Source organism: Brassica napus, chromosome C4 (genome assembly GCF_020379485.1).
Source record: "Brassica napus cultivar Da-Ae chromosome C4, Da-Ae, whole genome shotgun sequence".
Classification (NCBI taxonomy): domain Eukaryota; kingdom Viridiplantae; phylum Streptophyta; class Magnoliopsida; order Brassicales; family Brassicaceae; genus Brassica; species Brassica napus.
The window spans coordinates 59,590,094-59,605,492 of record NC_063447.1 but is presented as its reverse complement, the minus strand read 5'-3'; the positions used below and the strand labels follow the sequence as shown (position 1 = coordinate 59,605,492).

General features: G+C 34.6%; 1 protein-coding gene and 1 pseudogene across 1 annotated transcript; one reads left to right on the top strand and one right to left on the bottom strand.

The window, feature by feature from the left end:
• Window positions 1–4,367: 4,367 nt before the first annotated feature.
• LOC125586229 lies at window positions 4,368–6,600 on the top strand (annotated as a pseudogene).
• A 2,230-nt stretch (window positions 6,601–8,830) lies between these two features.
• LOC106447703 (SAC3 family protein A-like) lies at window positions 8,831–14,276 on the bottom strand. The gene is made up of 14 exons (XM_013889689.3): window positions 13,999–14,276; window positions 13,839–13,907; window positions 12,428–13,288; window positions 11,850–12,269; window positions 11,634–11,735; window positions 11,418–11,515; window positions 11,133–11,301; window positions 10,603–11,064; window positions 10,385–10,525; window positions 10,249–10,308; window positions 9,923–10,053; window positions 9,668–9,801; window positions 9,354–9,583; window positions 8,831–9,240 (listed from the first exon to the last, which is right to left on the bottom strand). Exons 2-14 carry the CDS (start codon window positions 13,893–13,895, stop codon window positions 9,145–9,147), a joined length of 2,961 nt encoding a protein of 986 aa, XP_013745143.2. The 5' UTR covers window positions 13,896–13,907; window positions 13,999–14,276; the 3' UTR covers window positions 8,831–9,144.
• Between the last annotated feature and the right edge of the window lie 1,123 nt (window positions 14,277–15,399).

Here is a 15,399-nt window from a genome sequence, read left to right as displayed (position 1 = left end):
ATTCCCATTTTAATTTGTCAGTTTTGATGCATCACAATGCTCCTTCAGCCAATCTCTTGAATCCGGATTGCTGTGACAAACTGCTTTCACAGTAAATACTGTCAGGAATTTGAGCAGCCTTCATGATTAGAACCAACGCTTTCTTATCTTCCTCAGAAAGTTCTGTCAACTGCATAGTCAAGTATCTCAAAATGCAAATACGAAATGTAATACTTGAGTTTTTGGTATAGTTTAAAACAAAGAAATCAAAGTAATGTGACAAAATTATAACCTTTGTTTCGAGGGTGAAAATTATAACATTAACTACGGCCTTGGTGTTCACTTGACATCGTCAACAAAAAATAAACACTCTTTTGTAAGATAAGAAGTTTATATAAAAAAAACCTTGGCTTAGCAATGGACATGTCACAAATTTCTCATTTTTGTTGTTAATCAATATATCATGGATTACATAAGAGATGACCCGAAATTAAAAAGAAATAACTGATAAAAAAACCAATAAAATATATTGTACATCTGCCTTATTATGTCAAATCGAGTAGTGTGGTTTTCTAGATTAGAGAAACCAAATTAGCTTCAAGATGTGCAAAGCTCTTCCAATTTCAATGTATGATTTGGACCAAAAAAAAGAATCCTGTCACTGAAAAATTATGTACCTATAAACACACAAATTCCAGAGAAAATCACCTTTTCAAATAGGATGACTTGACATACTTCCCGTAGCCAGTAGCAAGCTTAAGAATCTAGCTTGAACCTGAGCATCTGAGGAGGATCAAAGAGAGAACAACTTTTATTGAACTAAATGAATAGAGAGCCTAGACTTGTAAAAGAAGCTAGAGAAGGATCCAAATGGGAAAATGATAAGTTACCTAGAAAAGTAGTCATGTACCAAACGTCAAGACCATTGGAATTGAAATATGCCATTGACTCTTCTACTGAGGTGGACGGTGACGGTAGTACCACACCGTCAGCATTAAACGCCCACCGTCCCTTCTTCCAGTAAGCACATGATAAGAAGGTGCTCATGCCTATTCATTAGTTCATCCAATCTATCAAGACAACACCAGCCAGTAAAAATCATTACAAATCCACAATAATCGAAAAAACTTAAATAAGACAACAATTAGTTGATCCTAATTGGATCACATTTATGTATTATGATATTATCTATTCATATTCCAAAAAGAGACAACTATAACTCTAGAAGGAGCATTGAATTATTCAGAAGACTCATATAAGACGTACCGAAGCAAGAATCAGAATTGTGAAGAAGTTGAGGTATTGTGAGGGACTAAGTGTGATAATAAACAGTCTTTGATCTGATATACATGTTTAGCAATGAATCTATTATCATCACCAAACATGTCTCCAGTTCTTCCATTTTTCTGGCAGAGAGACTGGCTGCATAGAGACAGCAATTAGCAATCTCTTGCTGCTAAAGTGTCCACATCAAATTGAATAATCCACCAATCAGAAAGACTTAATTAGCCACGTCACAAGAGCTTTCTCCTTAAAACAAAAATTAGTCTTTTTTTGGGCTCAGTTTACATTTTTAAATGTCTCAATTCAAGCCCAAGCTTACTTTAGTCCCGAAAGCGTTGGTTTTCATCTTCTCCGACTCTTCCATCTGCACTTCGCCGTTCTGCCGTTACGGTAACCCTACTTCTTTACTGGTTTCGTTCCACCTCCCCCTCTTATCCTTTTATATAAAGCGCTTCATCTGATCTATACTCCAACCCTAATTGAAAATCTCCACCGAAGAAAGCTACAGCCACAGAGCGCCATGAAATCCCTGGAAGTCTCCCGTCTCCACCGACAAGTCTCCTATCGCTGTGTATATCAACGACGTCCCGGGAACAGCCGATTGCAAAAGGTGGGACATTTAGTCTATACCAATGTCCCTAACCGCTGATTAAAGTTTTCCATTTCAACATACATTTTTTTTCTTGACGCACAGAAGCCCAAAATCCAAGACAACTGGGAGCGTCGATCATGGACGTTCATGTTCATGCTCATGCTCCATCGCGGATTTACTAATGATGTAACTCTGTAAGTCATGAGTTTGAGATTACCATTTACTTCCACCGTTCCACGTATTGTACAACCTGACGTCCTTAGTTTACATGAAGGTTATTTCGTTAGAGGACACAAAACATCGGCATCTTCCCAGATCAAACCAGTCACATATGGTTCACAATAGTACATAAGTTTAAGCTTCACAGCATCGCCAATTGGTCTAGGTAAGAATATGTTTACCACCCTCGAGGACAATTTGCATCAATTATCTTTTTTCATAGTTTGTGTCGATCTTTTAGCTAGAGAGAAACACTGACGGAATGATTTTTATCACATGTCTTAACTTTTGGATGAATCCTGACCTATTTTTATTTTCTCCTTTACTGATTACTCTAGAATCTGGTTTACATACGTTTGTTCTATATTTGGGTCCTGATGTTGCTTTATTCACCATAAAACCAAATGACATGCATGCGAGTAGATTTAAAAAGTGTTATATATGTCACAATTCATTTAAAGAGAAGTCCTTCGTGGCTTAATAAACCTAGCATATTGCCACAGGGTCAGATAGAAACCATCCTTTGGGGTTTAGAAACAGCTTATGGAAAACTCCATCTTTACTGTATCTCAAAGGCAGCTAAAAATTCCATTTGCCCAACTTTTTACGGATAATTCAAACTTATTTGATGTTTGCTAACAAATCTTCTTCCTGTTTTTGCTTTATTTAGGTGGGAGTTAACTAACGGAGTGTAGATTTCGGAATAACTCTGACACATAGAGAAAAAACAATTTAGCAGCAGGAGATTGCTAATTGCTGTCTCTATGCAGTCAGTCTCTCTGCCCGAAAAATGGAAGAACTGGAGACATGTTTGGTGATGATAATAGATTCATTGCTAAACATGTATATCAGATCAAAGGCTGTTTATTATCACACTTAGTCACTCACAATACCTCAACTTCTTCACAATTCTGATTCTTGCTTCGGTACGTCTTATATGAGTCTTCTGAATAATTCAATGCTCCTTCCAGAGTTATAGTTGTCTCTTTTTGGAATATGAATAGATAATATCATAGTACATAAATGTGATCCAATTAGGATCAACTAATTGTTGTCTTATTTAAGTTTTTTCGATTATTGTGGATTTGTAATGATTTTTACAGGAAGAAGATTTGTTAGCAAACATCAAATAAGTTTGAATTATCCGTAAAAAGTTGGGCAAATGGAATTTTTAGCTGCCTTTGAGATACAGTAAAGATGGAGTTTTCCATAAGCTGTTTCTAAACCCCAAAGGATGGTTTCTATCTGACCCTGTGGCAATATGCTAGGTTTATTAAGACACGAAGGACTTCTCTTTAAATGAATTGTGACATATATAACACTTTTTAAATCTACTCGCATGCATGTCATTTGGTTTTATGGTGAATAAAGCAACATCAAGACCCAAATATAGAACAAACGTATGTAAACTAGATTCTAGAGTAATCAGTAAAGGAGAAAATAAAAATAGGTCAGGATTCATCCAAAAGTTAAGACATGTGATAAAAATCATTCCGTCAGTGTTTCTCTCTAGCTAGAAGATCGACACAAACTATGAAAAAAGATAATTGATGCAAATTGTCCTCGAGGGTGGTAAACATATTCTTACCTAGACCAATTGGCGATGCTGTGAAGCTTAAACCTATGTGCTATTGTGAACCATATGTGACTGGTTTGATCTGGGAAGATGCCGATGTTTTGTGTCCTCTAAAGAAATAACCTTCATGTAAACTAAGGACGTCAGGTTGTACAATACGTGGAACGGTACGGTGGAAGTAAATGGTAATCTCAAACTCATGACTTACAGAGTTACATCATTAGTAAATCCGCGATGGAGCATGAGCATGAGCATGAGCATGAACATGAACGTCCATGATCGACGCTCCCAGTTGTCTTGGATTTTGGGCTTCTGTGCGTCAAGAAAAAAAATGTATGTTGAAATGGAAAACTTTAATCAGCGGTTAGGGACATTGGTATAGACTAAATGTCCCACCTTTTGCAATCGGCTGTTCCCGGGACGTCGTTGATATACACAGCGATAGGAGATTTGTCGGTGGAGACGGGAGACTTCCAGGGATTTCATGGCGCTCTGTGGCTGTAGCTTTCTTCGGTGGAGATTTTCAATTAAGGTTGGAGTATCGATCAGATGAAGCGCTTTATATAAAAGGAGAAGAGGGGGAGGTGGAACGAAACCAGTAAAGAAGTATTTGAGATCATAACATATTGGTGTGGAAAGAAACCACTACAAATGATTTAAGATCATAACATATTGTTGAAGAGTGGGTTACCGTAACGGCAGAACGGCGAAGTGCAGATGGAAGAGTTGGAGAAGATGAAAACCAACGCTTCTGGGACTAAAGTAAGCTTGGGCTTGAATTGAGACATTTAAAAAAGTAAACTGAGCCCAAAAAAAAGACCAATTTTTGTTTTAAGGAGAAAACTCTTGTGACGTGGCTAATTAAGTCTTTCTGATTGGTGGATTATTTAATCTGATGTGGACACTTTAGCTGTTGAGATTATTCTTCTTTTAGTATTGTATATATATACACACGGGTCCTTATTGATAATAACTGTGATAACATTATACAACTAGTTTTTAGCAACAAAAAAAAAACATTAGACAACTAGTTAGATTAGGCATAAACCTATCTGTTGGTGGAGTCAAGAATGTTTACCCTGTTTCTTTTATTAACGGGTTATGCAGCACTGTGTATTGTTAGTGTTTGGTGTGATTATATTTTACTTGTGCATCAAGAAAAGAAGAGCTGTTAAGCAGAATGACATAGGTGAGACCGTGAGAGCTTAATCTTTTCAAGCTAAAAGATCGGTTATCGATTTCCATCAGCTTTAATCAAACAAGCAACTGATGATTTTGATTAGAGCTTATTTATTGGAGTTGGAGGGTTTGGTCAAGTTTGCAAAGGAGCCTTGAGGGACAAGACAAAGATAGCTGTGAAACGAGGGTCTCCAAATCTTGCCAAGGTCTAGTGGAGTTCAAGACAGAGATCGAAACACTGTCTCAGTTCAGACACATGCATTTGGTTTCTTTGATAGGGTATTTTTTTTGTCAACTTCTTTGATAAGGTATTGCGAAGAAATTGATGAGATGATCATTGTGTATGAGTATATGCACAAGGGAACGCTTAAGGACCATTTGTATGAGTCTGATAACCCTAGATTGAGTTGGAGACAGAGGCTTGAGATGTGCTGGTGCAGCTAGAGGGCTTCATTATCTCCACACAGGCTCCACAAAAGCGGTCATACACCGCAATGTGAAGTCAGCTAACATTCTCTTGGATGAGAATTTCACAGCCAAAGTTGTGGACTTTGGATTGTCAAGACTGGTCCGGATCTTGACCAGACACATGTGAGTACTGCGGTTAAAGGAAGCTTTGGTTATCTTGATCCGGAGTATTTGACCAGACAACAACTGACTGCGAAGTCTGATGTTTACTCTTTTGGTGTCATTGATCATTCTCTTCCGAGAGAGAAAGTGAATTTGATTGAATGGGCGATGAAGTATGTGAAGAAAGGGAAGGTGGAAGAGATCATGGACCCGTTTCTTGATCAAAAGAAACTACTATAGTGTTGTTTGTACATGAGGGAGAAGGATAGACCACAATACTTATTTTTTTCAGACCCATTGTTATATGAAACTGTATACATTGGAAAGTCCTAAACAGATTATTGTACTTTCTATTGTTACATACTATTTATTTGCATAACAGTTCTTTGGTGATTTGTTTAAAATGCTTTAAACTTCACTACATTGTGGAAACCCAAGTATTTCAGTAGGTGTTTAGGGTATGTGTAGCTGCAATATTATCAATTAAGGCATGGATCGTGTGCTACCGTGCCTTACTTTCAAATTTTGGTGAATTTAAGATAATTTATTTCATCAATCGGCGTATTAGTTGAACAGACAGATAAAAACACTAGCTAAATTAAGAAGAAGTAAAAAATAAAGAACACTAGCTATAGAACCTGTTGAAATAGGTCAACTTACAACCTGAATTATCCAGAGGAGTGAAGGTAAATTATAACATGGCCATGATGAATGCATGGTCCAGTTGTAAGAGCATCATGAAAGGTAGAATTGTTGAATTGGATATCTAAATAATAATATATCAATATTTTCTGAAAAATCTTTTAGATAATTAATTTTTTTTTTCTTTGAAAAATGTGTTAATAAAAAAATGATGCTTCGTAGTTTCTAAAATTGTCTATTTTAGAGTTTCTATAATTGAAGTTTTAAGGTGTTCTTTTTCAAAAACAAAACTTCATATTTAACTCAAAACTAGACCCTGATCCGTGCGCCAGCGCGGTTATGAATTTTCGGTTTTTGATTATTTAATTTATTAAATGATCTATTTGTAATATTTGATCATATTATGTTCACTAAATAAATATTTTTTTGCATCTTAAACTATCTATTTTTTGACGAATGTGCGATATCATATAAAAATTAAGTATATAGAGTTAATTAGAAAATTGTAAAAACATAATTTTTTCTTTCGTGTGCGATATCATATAAACAATGACCCGCCCAGTTAACAGAAATCATGATTTTTTTCATGCGTGATTTTTTTTATTTGAATCATTTCGTAAAAAATATATTAATTGTACATATTTTAATTAGAATATTTTAAATATCTTTACTTTTTTATTTGAAATGCAACTCGATATTTTTTAAAAACAATTATAACAAAACCTTTGAAAATATTTTTAGACGTTTTTGAAAAATCTGAAAATTAACATTTTAAATTATAATTATCCTAAAATATGATTAGTTTTGATGTAAAAGAAAACTAAAATTATGTCAAAATAATTATATTCAATGATAATAACAATTTAAATTGAATTTTTTTAAAAAAATATATGTATACAAAAAATATTGTTAGAAAGAAATATTCATTCATCTCTCAAATATAAAATGAAAATATTATAATTAAATAATAAAAATTATAAATAAAAGTCATAAATTTAGCAAATGAAAAATTAGTTATATTATGCTAAAATTTTGTTTAAATTTATACTACCGATAGGAGCAAATACCATATAATTTTTTTAAAAACATATCTATTCTTAAATATTTTTTGAATAAATAATAATTTTTAAATTTAATCAATTGAAAAATTATACTCGTACGATTATGTGGGTTAAAATCTAGTTTTATTGATGCATGTTTTCTTAAATATTTTTTGAATAAATAATAATTTTTAAATTTAATCAATTGAAAAATAATACCCGTACGATTATGTGGGTTAAAATCTAGTTTTATTGATGCATGTTATATATTAGTGCTGCAAGTTTTAGATAACATTTTAATGATGCACGTTTTGAAAAATCTCCATTATTAAAATTATGCACGTAAAGATAACTTATGAGTTTTCACGTAAAGATAACTTATGAGTTTTTTTTTTTGATTAAATGACATTACGTCCAAATTCATTTAATGATATTTTATTAATGTAACTGAAAAAGACAATCAATAAAATAGTTAGTTTAAATTCATTTAAGTATATTTCAGTAATGTAACTAAAAAGAGAAGAAATAAAATAGGTAATTTAAATTCATTTAATGATAATTCATTAATGTAACTGGAAAAGACAAACAAAAAATAGGAAGTTTAATTAATGAAGTAAGGACATTTTCAAATGGGTACTTCTCTTTTAATAATATAGATTATTTGTAATTTATGCTATGGTCCTTATATTTATCATAATTAATATAAATCTATAAAACCTTTATAAATCACTAGCACATATATAAAAATACCATAAAATATTAATTAATAAAATCTTATACTAAAAACATAAAAATAAAAATAGAAATAATTAATTAAATATTTAAGTACAAGAAAAATACCACATTATTACATAAAATTATTTTTGTAATGCTCCATCTTTGGTTACACAAAAAAAATTTGGAAAATATTTTAGAAGTTCTAGAGCAAATTTACTAGACTATTAGTTTTATTGTAATATTCAAATTTGTGTAATAATTATGTCTTCATGTATCTTTTTTTTTTTTAAATTATTAAGTTTATTTTGTAATATTCTTGTTATCTAATTCTAGTTTTAAAATATTATAAATTTGTTTGGACAATATTTTAGAAGTTCTAGAACAAATTTACTAGATTATTAGTGTTGTTGTAATATTCAAATTTGTGTAATAATTATGTTTTCATGTATCTTTTTTAAAAAATTATTAAGTTTATTTTGTAATATTCTTGTTATCTAATTCTAGTTTTAAAATATTTTAAATCTTATTTCAATTTTTTTATTTAATTCTATGTGTAAAATTTAAATTTATAAAAATAAATTTGAAATACTTAAGATATACAAAAGTATTAAAGATTAAAACGATAAATGAAAAAAATATTTAAGAATTATAAATGTGATGTGTAATTAATTATAAAGACCAAATGCAAATAAAAATATGAAATTTCACTACTCAAAACTCTAAATTTGAAGTTTTGAAGTTCATTTTTGGAGAGCGGATAAAATGCCCACCCCTATGAGCCTGTAATTAGTATGTGTACTTTAAACCTAGAAAATATTAAATTGGTAGCAAGTTTGGAAAATTTGTACATTATTTCCCAAAAGCTTGATCTCTTGTTTTCCGAAGTAGGCATTTTGACTATAGATCAATCTATGAATAATCTATAGTTTGCATTTTGAACATTAAAACTTGAATTCTTCTTTAGGGTTTTGTTTTACTTCTGTTTGTTGCTTGGAAGCAAGAACAAGAGGAAGTGATAAAAAGAGAGCCAAATCAAAACATACTTGTATTTTTTCTGTTTGTAATTCCTTTAAATGTAAAATGGTTTTACATTATTGTTTCCTGGATTCCCTTTCAAAGTATTTAAAAATAACAAAGGATTTTCCATATTCACAAAAACGAATTACAAAACATTTGGTCCTCTTCTATCAAAGTAATATAAGACCTAAAATGTCATATACCTGAGGTTATGTTTGGCAAAAGATGACGAGGTGAGAGATGCTTCAATCATCTTCGTTGGTCTCAAAAGATGTGATGAACTTCATTTTCCCCATCAGACTACACAACAGACATTAATCTTTTTTTCATCATGTACGCGTAAAGAAATCATTGACATCTAGATATCGATCTCCATGAGCAACTGCATCTTCGGGTTCTGGCATGAAGAGACTCGTTGATGACGCCTGCACAAGGAAATTAACACAAGTTCAGTCCTCATCCATATCTTGAGAATATGGCTCTGAGCTAGGGCCCATGTTACACCACAACATTACGGTAAATTCAAAAGAAGACTTACCTTGGTATCAAGAACCATATCTCCGTTACTGTCGGCTATGAGGCTAGCACCATGAGCTTTTAGCCATTCAGAACACTCCTCCATACCATCATTCTCCTTTTCACCAGTACCTTCGCTTGAAGTACCAGCAAAGCCCAGCACTTGGGCTAAGTATGAAACCGGGATACTAGGACGACAACTCCGTGAGATAAACGTCACTGCCTTATAACGCATCTTCTCCACATAGAGATCTGCAAACAAAACATAAAAATTATACATCTATCCAATTGTTCAAACATATCAAAATAGTTCTCATAAGTGATATGTCCCCTTACCCATGAGGCAACTGTTCATGTTTGGCGCAGTCTTGTAGAGTCTGAAGAACATAACATAGTTTCCCGATGTAACGGCTGCACGAACTGAGAGAGCATGTCTAACTGCTTCATCACCCTTAGCTTCTTTGGATAATCTACAAAATAGATTCAGATATCACATAATCACTCAATCTCATGCATACAAACCCGATTAAAAGGAGTAATCTCTTCACATTGGTAGGTAGAGAGATGCAAAAGAAAAGTGGAAGCACTAACCTGGACATAGATGATAGCAGTTCTCGATTGTTGTTCGAGTGTAAGGTAATATAGAGTAGACTGTACGCAGCAAATTCCAGAGTGCATCCTTCTATACCTTCCGCATAAAGGATTTTCAGCTGTGACAGGCACTGTAACAACAACAACAAAAAAACAATTAAGTAAGACTACAAATACCCTGAGATTTATGTTAAGTCTCATCAGGAATATACAATAGATGTATCCTACAAGGCTAGATTCCATCAGTGGTTAGAACTCTTTTGATTAGGAGAATAGATACAATTGTTTACAATACCGAATCAGATCTAGACAATCTGAATGGTTACCTGATTATACTCAGTTAAATCCCCAGCTTCCAAAGCAAATCTAGCATGTGTTTCATAGACCTGCAATAGAACATTGATCATAGAAACATCATAAACATGCTCAATGCTCAGCATCATTTGAAACTCAATAGTATACCTTCGCTGTTAGATGATTGTGTATCCGCTGTACTGTGAGGTCCTGGCGAATTGACTTTAGCTGATCACATTTATAAAGATAATTCTTTGGAGAATCCTGAACCATTGACAGAGCTTTCTCCAGTACATCCTCTGGTCTTACCTGCAAAGCACAAATGAGTCGGTTAAAAATATCAGTCAGTGTGTCAAAAAGATTAATAGGTATATAGTGATACTTACGGTGGTAGGATCCGGTGCAGAAGTAAGACGGAGATAACGTTTCTCAATTTCCTGGCAAGTTCCTTTAACGGTTAGTGCATCCCAGTCCATGTCTTCCACAGCTCTGCTGCCACAACTTTCATCTAAAACTTCGCCAAGTCTCAATGCAGTGCCCCTTCTAACATTTGAAATTTTAGGTTTAGGAATATCATTCCCTCGGCTGTGCCCTTGAACTTTCTCAAAACGCTTGGAACGACTATCACGCCGCTTCTTTTCATCGGCAGAACTAGCAAGTGACATTGCGCTGGAATAGTAAGGCGTCAGTTCCTTCTCGCTATCACTAGATTCCTCATCGTCAATGGCACCACCAGCAAAACGCTGTCGCTTCACAGGCCGCTGGAAACTCTTTTTTGCAGAATTTTGCGCAAAGTAAGTGGGCTTGGAGCCAGTGACAGCGTCCACCTTTTGAAAAGTCTCAGAGCTCTGCAAATATTTTTTTTATCAGAACCATTCAGAGAATGCCTAGCAAATAACAAGGAGATAATGTTTACCTTTTTGTTATTTACATTTGGGTGATTCCAACCTCCAAACTTAACACCACTGGTGAAAGTTGAAGCTGGCTTCACAAATGGTTTGGATTCCACTATCGGCTCCCATCTGCTTTTGGGCCGTCTTGTTGGGCTCTTATTTTGTAACGAAGATATAGGAGCGGAGCTCGACCTGCAGCGCAGTGTAAGACTTAGTAGCAAATCATATGAAGTAAATGTTCCAAACATACAATAAAGAAGAACAAAGATCATGCAGGCTGGAGGTAAGGAAGAAAAGTAGGGGCATACTCAGTGTTAGTCACATCTGTGTTCAGGACAGTTGAGAGAGGCTCAATATCCCAGTCCCGGGTATTAATAGTACCATCATTTGTAGCTTGGGTTATGATCTAGAAATATAAAAGAAGTATCAGCATGCAAAGCAACACGAAATTAACATAGTATTGTAATAATAGCAAATTGATTTATTCTTGTTCATGAAAACATCTTTAACCATACTACATTTACCTTCTTCAGGGCGGCCTGGCAAGATGCCTTTTCTTTATCATCTTTGCAGCGTGCAAAAGCTCTCTCGACAAACCCACAAAGAGCTTTTGGGAAGGTTCCAGGCTACAAGCAAACATGATATTATTTACTCAATACACCAATTTACAGTGACCAACATTTAATATCTACGTCACCTGCTAGGTAATCAAAGTTCAAGAATTTAAATGGGGGTATTACCTCAGGCATTGCAGAGGTATGACCTTTCGGATTTGACATTGAAACACTAACATACGCAGGTGTTTGGGTTGCACCGGCTGGTGATCTCTCTTTGTTCATTTTGGTATAACCTGATGGCAAGTTTGAAGCAATTCTAGGGTTAGTTGGAATCTGTATTTTGCTTACCCTTTGAGTATCCACTGACGGTGTAGTCTGAGTAGGCTGGCGATAGCCTAACGGTGCCTGATGAATGGAAGCCTGGGAGTTCAGTTCTTGAGGATATGTAGCCCTCTGATGACCCTGAATAGGGGTCTCATATAAGGGTTTCGTCTCCAGAGGACTCTGGTAATGATTTTGTGGAGGAACAGGATAATGAGCTTGCTGACTTGGTGTTTGATGCATCCAGTAAGCATTATTAGAGGCACTAACCGCTGCAGCAGGCTGAGAGCATAGAAAAAAGACTGCTTAGTATTCTAATAAAAAGAGAGCAATCCGTGACCATGTCTAAAACAATATGCACATAAAATTTCTAGTAACTGACTCAAACTAAGCTTAAGAACACAAATTTGTTATACTCCCTTTTGAAAGTAAATCTGAACCTGCTGAGGTGGCGGCTGGGACGAGTCAGTTTCCTGCCTCCAATTTTGGGCATAAGACGGAGCAGGCTGACCATTTGAAGCAGGCATTTCACTAGCAACACCACCAGCAACTGGAAAGCTCTGACTAAATGCACTAGTGGCAGGCAAGTTTTCCGTGCCCGGGGCACATGGGACTTCTGTTTGACTGTAATAGCCTGGCCACTGTTGGTAGTTCTGTTGATAATGTACAGGTGTTGCGGTTGCAGTAGTGGCGCTATGAATGTTAGCAGCGTCAGGAGTATAGTTTTGATAAGGGTTTGATGTATAGTTTCCCTGGTTTGATGATGTAGGAGTCTGATTGACGTAACCTCCAGCTGTCTGGCTGTTATAAGCTGTACTCTGGTAACCTCCGGTAGTAGTCTGATAATCAGCAGGATTGTAGTAAGTTCCTGAATAACTTGCAGTCCCAGCATAAGATCCTGGATTCTGAAATGAGGAATAAGGAGCACCTGTGTTTTGATACGCCCCTACAGGCTGAGTGTATGGCTGGCTAGGTTGCTGCTGCTGATAGCAGCCACTGTAGTAATTTGTATATCCAGTGTTTGAGTAGTTTTGCAGGTCGGAAGGGGTCTGGTAAGGCGTATAAGCACTGTAATCTTGAGCGACGTTTACAGTCCCAGACGTCGATGAGGATGTCTCTTGCACGTTCCCTGTAGCAGGCACTGGAGGCTGTGGATGGTAATAGTTAGAGTTTGAATAGTTCCCATTCTGCTGCACAACCTGATTATCTACGCTATGTGTTGTCCATGAGGCAGCGTCAGACCCAGTTGAGTATTGATATGGCGATGTCTGCACTTGGCTTCCTTCAACACCATATCGTTTCTGCGGAAAACAAAAACAAAAATAAAAAGCATTAATAGTGGCAAGACTAAATATTTATCCTCCATATGGCAGTTAGAGCTGATTAACCCCGGTCTCTTATTTGGGGTTCTTAACTCATGATTTGATACTTTTTGGCTAACAGACATCTGTTACATCTCATATTTAAGAGACAATTCTTAGTTAAAAACTAAGAAAAAGAGACCGGGGTTAATCATGGCCTAAGTTTCTTTAGTGAAAAGAAACATAGACAAGCAACAAAGAGAAAGGTCATCTTAGACTCAAGACTATATCTAAAACTCAGAGATGTTAAAAGCCTCAAATCTGATAATAAAGTCACATTGCATAAACATACTAATAGGGCCAAAGATTGCCCTAACCGTTACAATTAAATGGAGAACTAACAAACGCAAACTAATGTAACATGGAGGATCAATAAAGCCTATATAGAGTAGCAAACAATCACCAAATCCAATTCAGGCAGCAACATTAGTAGCCTAATGCATGTAAAGGAATGATCTTTAATTGGAAAAAGGTAAAGCTTTTTTAATACCTCAATGGGGTTAGGGTCAAGTGGAGCCACGGTCTGAGTGTTCCCTCCTTGATTCATTACACAACCCTCCTGCATCATATCCCCATTCAATCAAACTCACAATACATGCATACAACAAACAAAAAAAAAAAAAAAAAACTAATTTATGAACGATTTGTACCAGTGAAGAATCGATTTGTGTCTTCTTCGTTCGCCGGGGGAAGAATCGAGTATATGTAGAGCAGGTGATTTGAGATTTAAACGAAAACAAGATAACGAATTGAACCAGAAAAAAAAAACAAAACGAAAAAGCAAGAGCACACGGCAAAGAGAGAGAGAGAGATGAGATTTCGAATCTATGGAGATTACAGAACACGGAGAGATAATCGAGGGATCTTGCCGAAAAGAAAATTAATATGTTTCTGCTGGAGAGACGATGGTTAATCAATTTTTAACGATAGCTTAGCGCTGTCAGGTCGGGTCGGGTCTTTTTATTATGCCTCAAATTTGGAAGTATATCTTTTTTTAAAATGGGAAAAAATCATTATTAGTCAAAAAAATATGATTTTGCCATTTTTTTATTAAAAGAAAACAATGAATATAGACGATATTGATGTACAGTATACAGTTAATTTATATATTTTTATAAGATTTTCTAGTAAATGTTAGGTTAAATATTACTGATGAAGTTTAGACAAATCACTTAAGGGTATGATGAATCTTGTAGTAACACACATCTAATTAATTAAGTCTAGATAAATTAATTAATGTGCATATAATAGTTCATTTTTGGTCTAACGAACAGATTATAGAGGTGTTTAGATCTCCTATAAGCTTTATGAAAGACTGACCAATAACATGATAAATGGATATTAAAAAAAATTGTTTTGTAGGAGATTTTAGCCGATAGTTTCTCGGCTCTATGTTTAGAAAGACCCAAAGCCCTTTGTTAAGATTTATTTAATCTATATCTTTAAATGAAAAAACAGCTCAAACTCATAATGAAAAAAGTGTTCTAATCAAAACTTACATTTTACGACTTTTTGATGAGAGGATTCACCAACCTCGAATCCACCCTTCAACTCGTAGAGCTAGAGAGTCTTGTAGACGATTGAGATCCATGGTCGTCTTCTACGTAACTAACCTTCGACGATCTTAAAGAACAAACCAGGGCCGTCTAATACGTGCATGTGGAGCGGTTGAATAGGGTCCGAATATAAGAATAAAATTTTTAAAGAAATTTTCAACAATCTTATTATATAAAGTTTGGTTCTTCAAAATTACTAATTAACATGACGATGACACATGGCAATTAAAAATTTAAGATGATGACACTAATAATATAAATATAATAAGATAATAACACAAAAGAATTATTTAATAGTAATTTTTCTTTTTTTTAAATACTAAACAAAGATAATAATAGCAAAAGATTATTTGATGGTTTTTAGTTGACAATAATTTCCTTTTTCTAATTTTTTTCCCTTTTTACAATTCCTAAACAAAAAATATGTATAATAATTTACTTAATACTAATTTTCGTTTTGTAAAATCATTTTTAAAATACTAAATAAAGATAACA

Excerpts from the sequence above, each read along its gene's own strand:
- LOC106447703 (XM_013889689.3), bottom strand. The coding sequence starts at position 13,895 with ATGAATCAAGGAGGGAACACTCAGACCGTGGCTCCACTTGACCCTAAC. Across the intron at positions 10,054-10,248 it reads ATTTAACTGAGTATAATCAG|TGCCTGTCACAGCTGAAAAT; the intron begins GTAACCATTCAG and ends TTGTTGTTACAG. Across the intron at positions 9,584-9,667 it reads CATGAACAGTTGCCTCATGG|ATCTCTATGTGGAGAAGATG; the intron begins GTAAGGGGACAT and ends TTTTGTTTGCAG.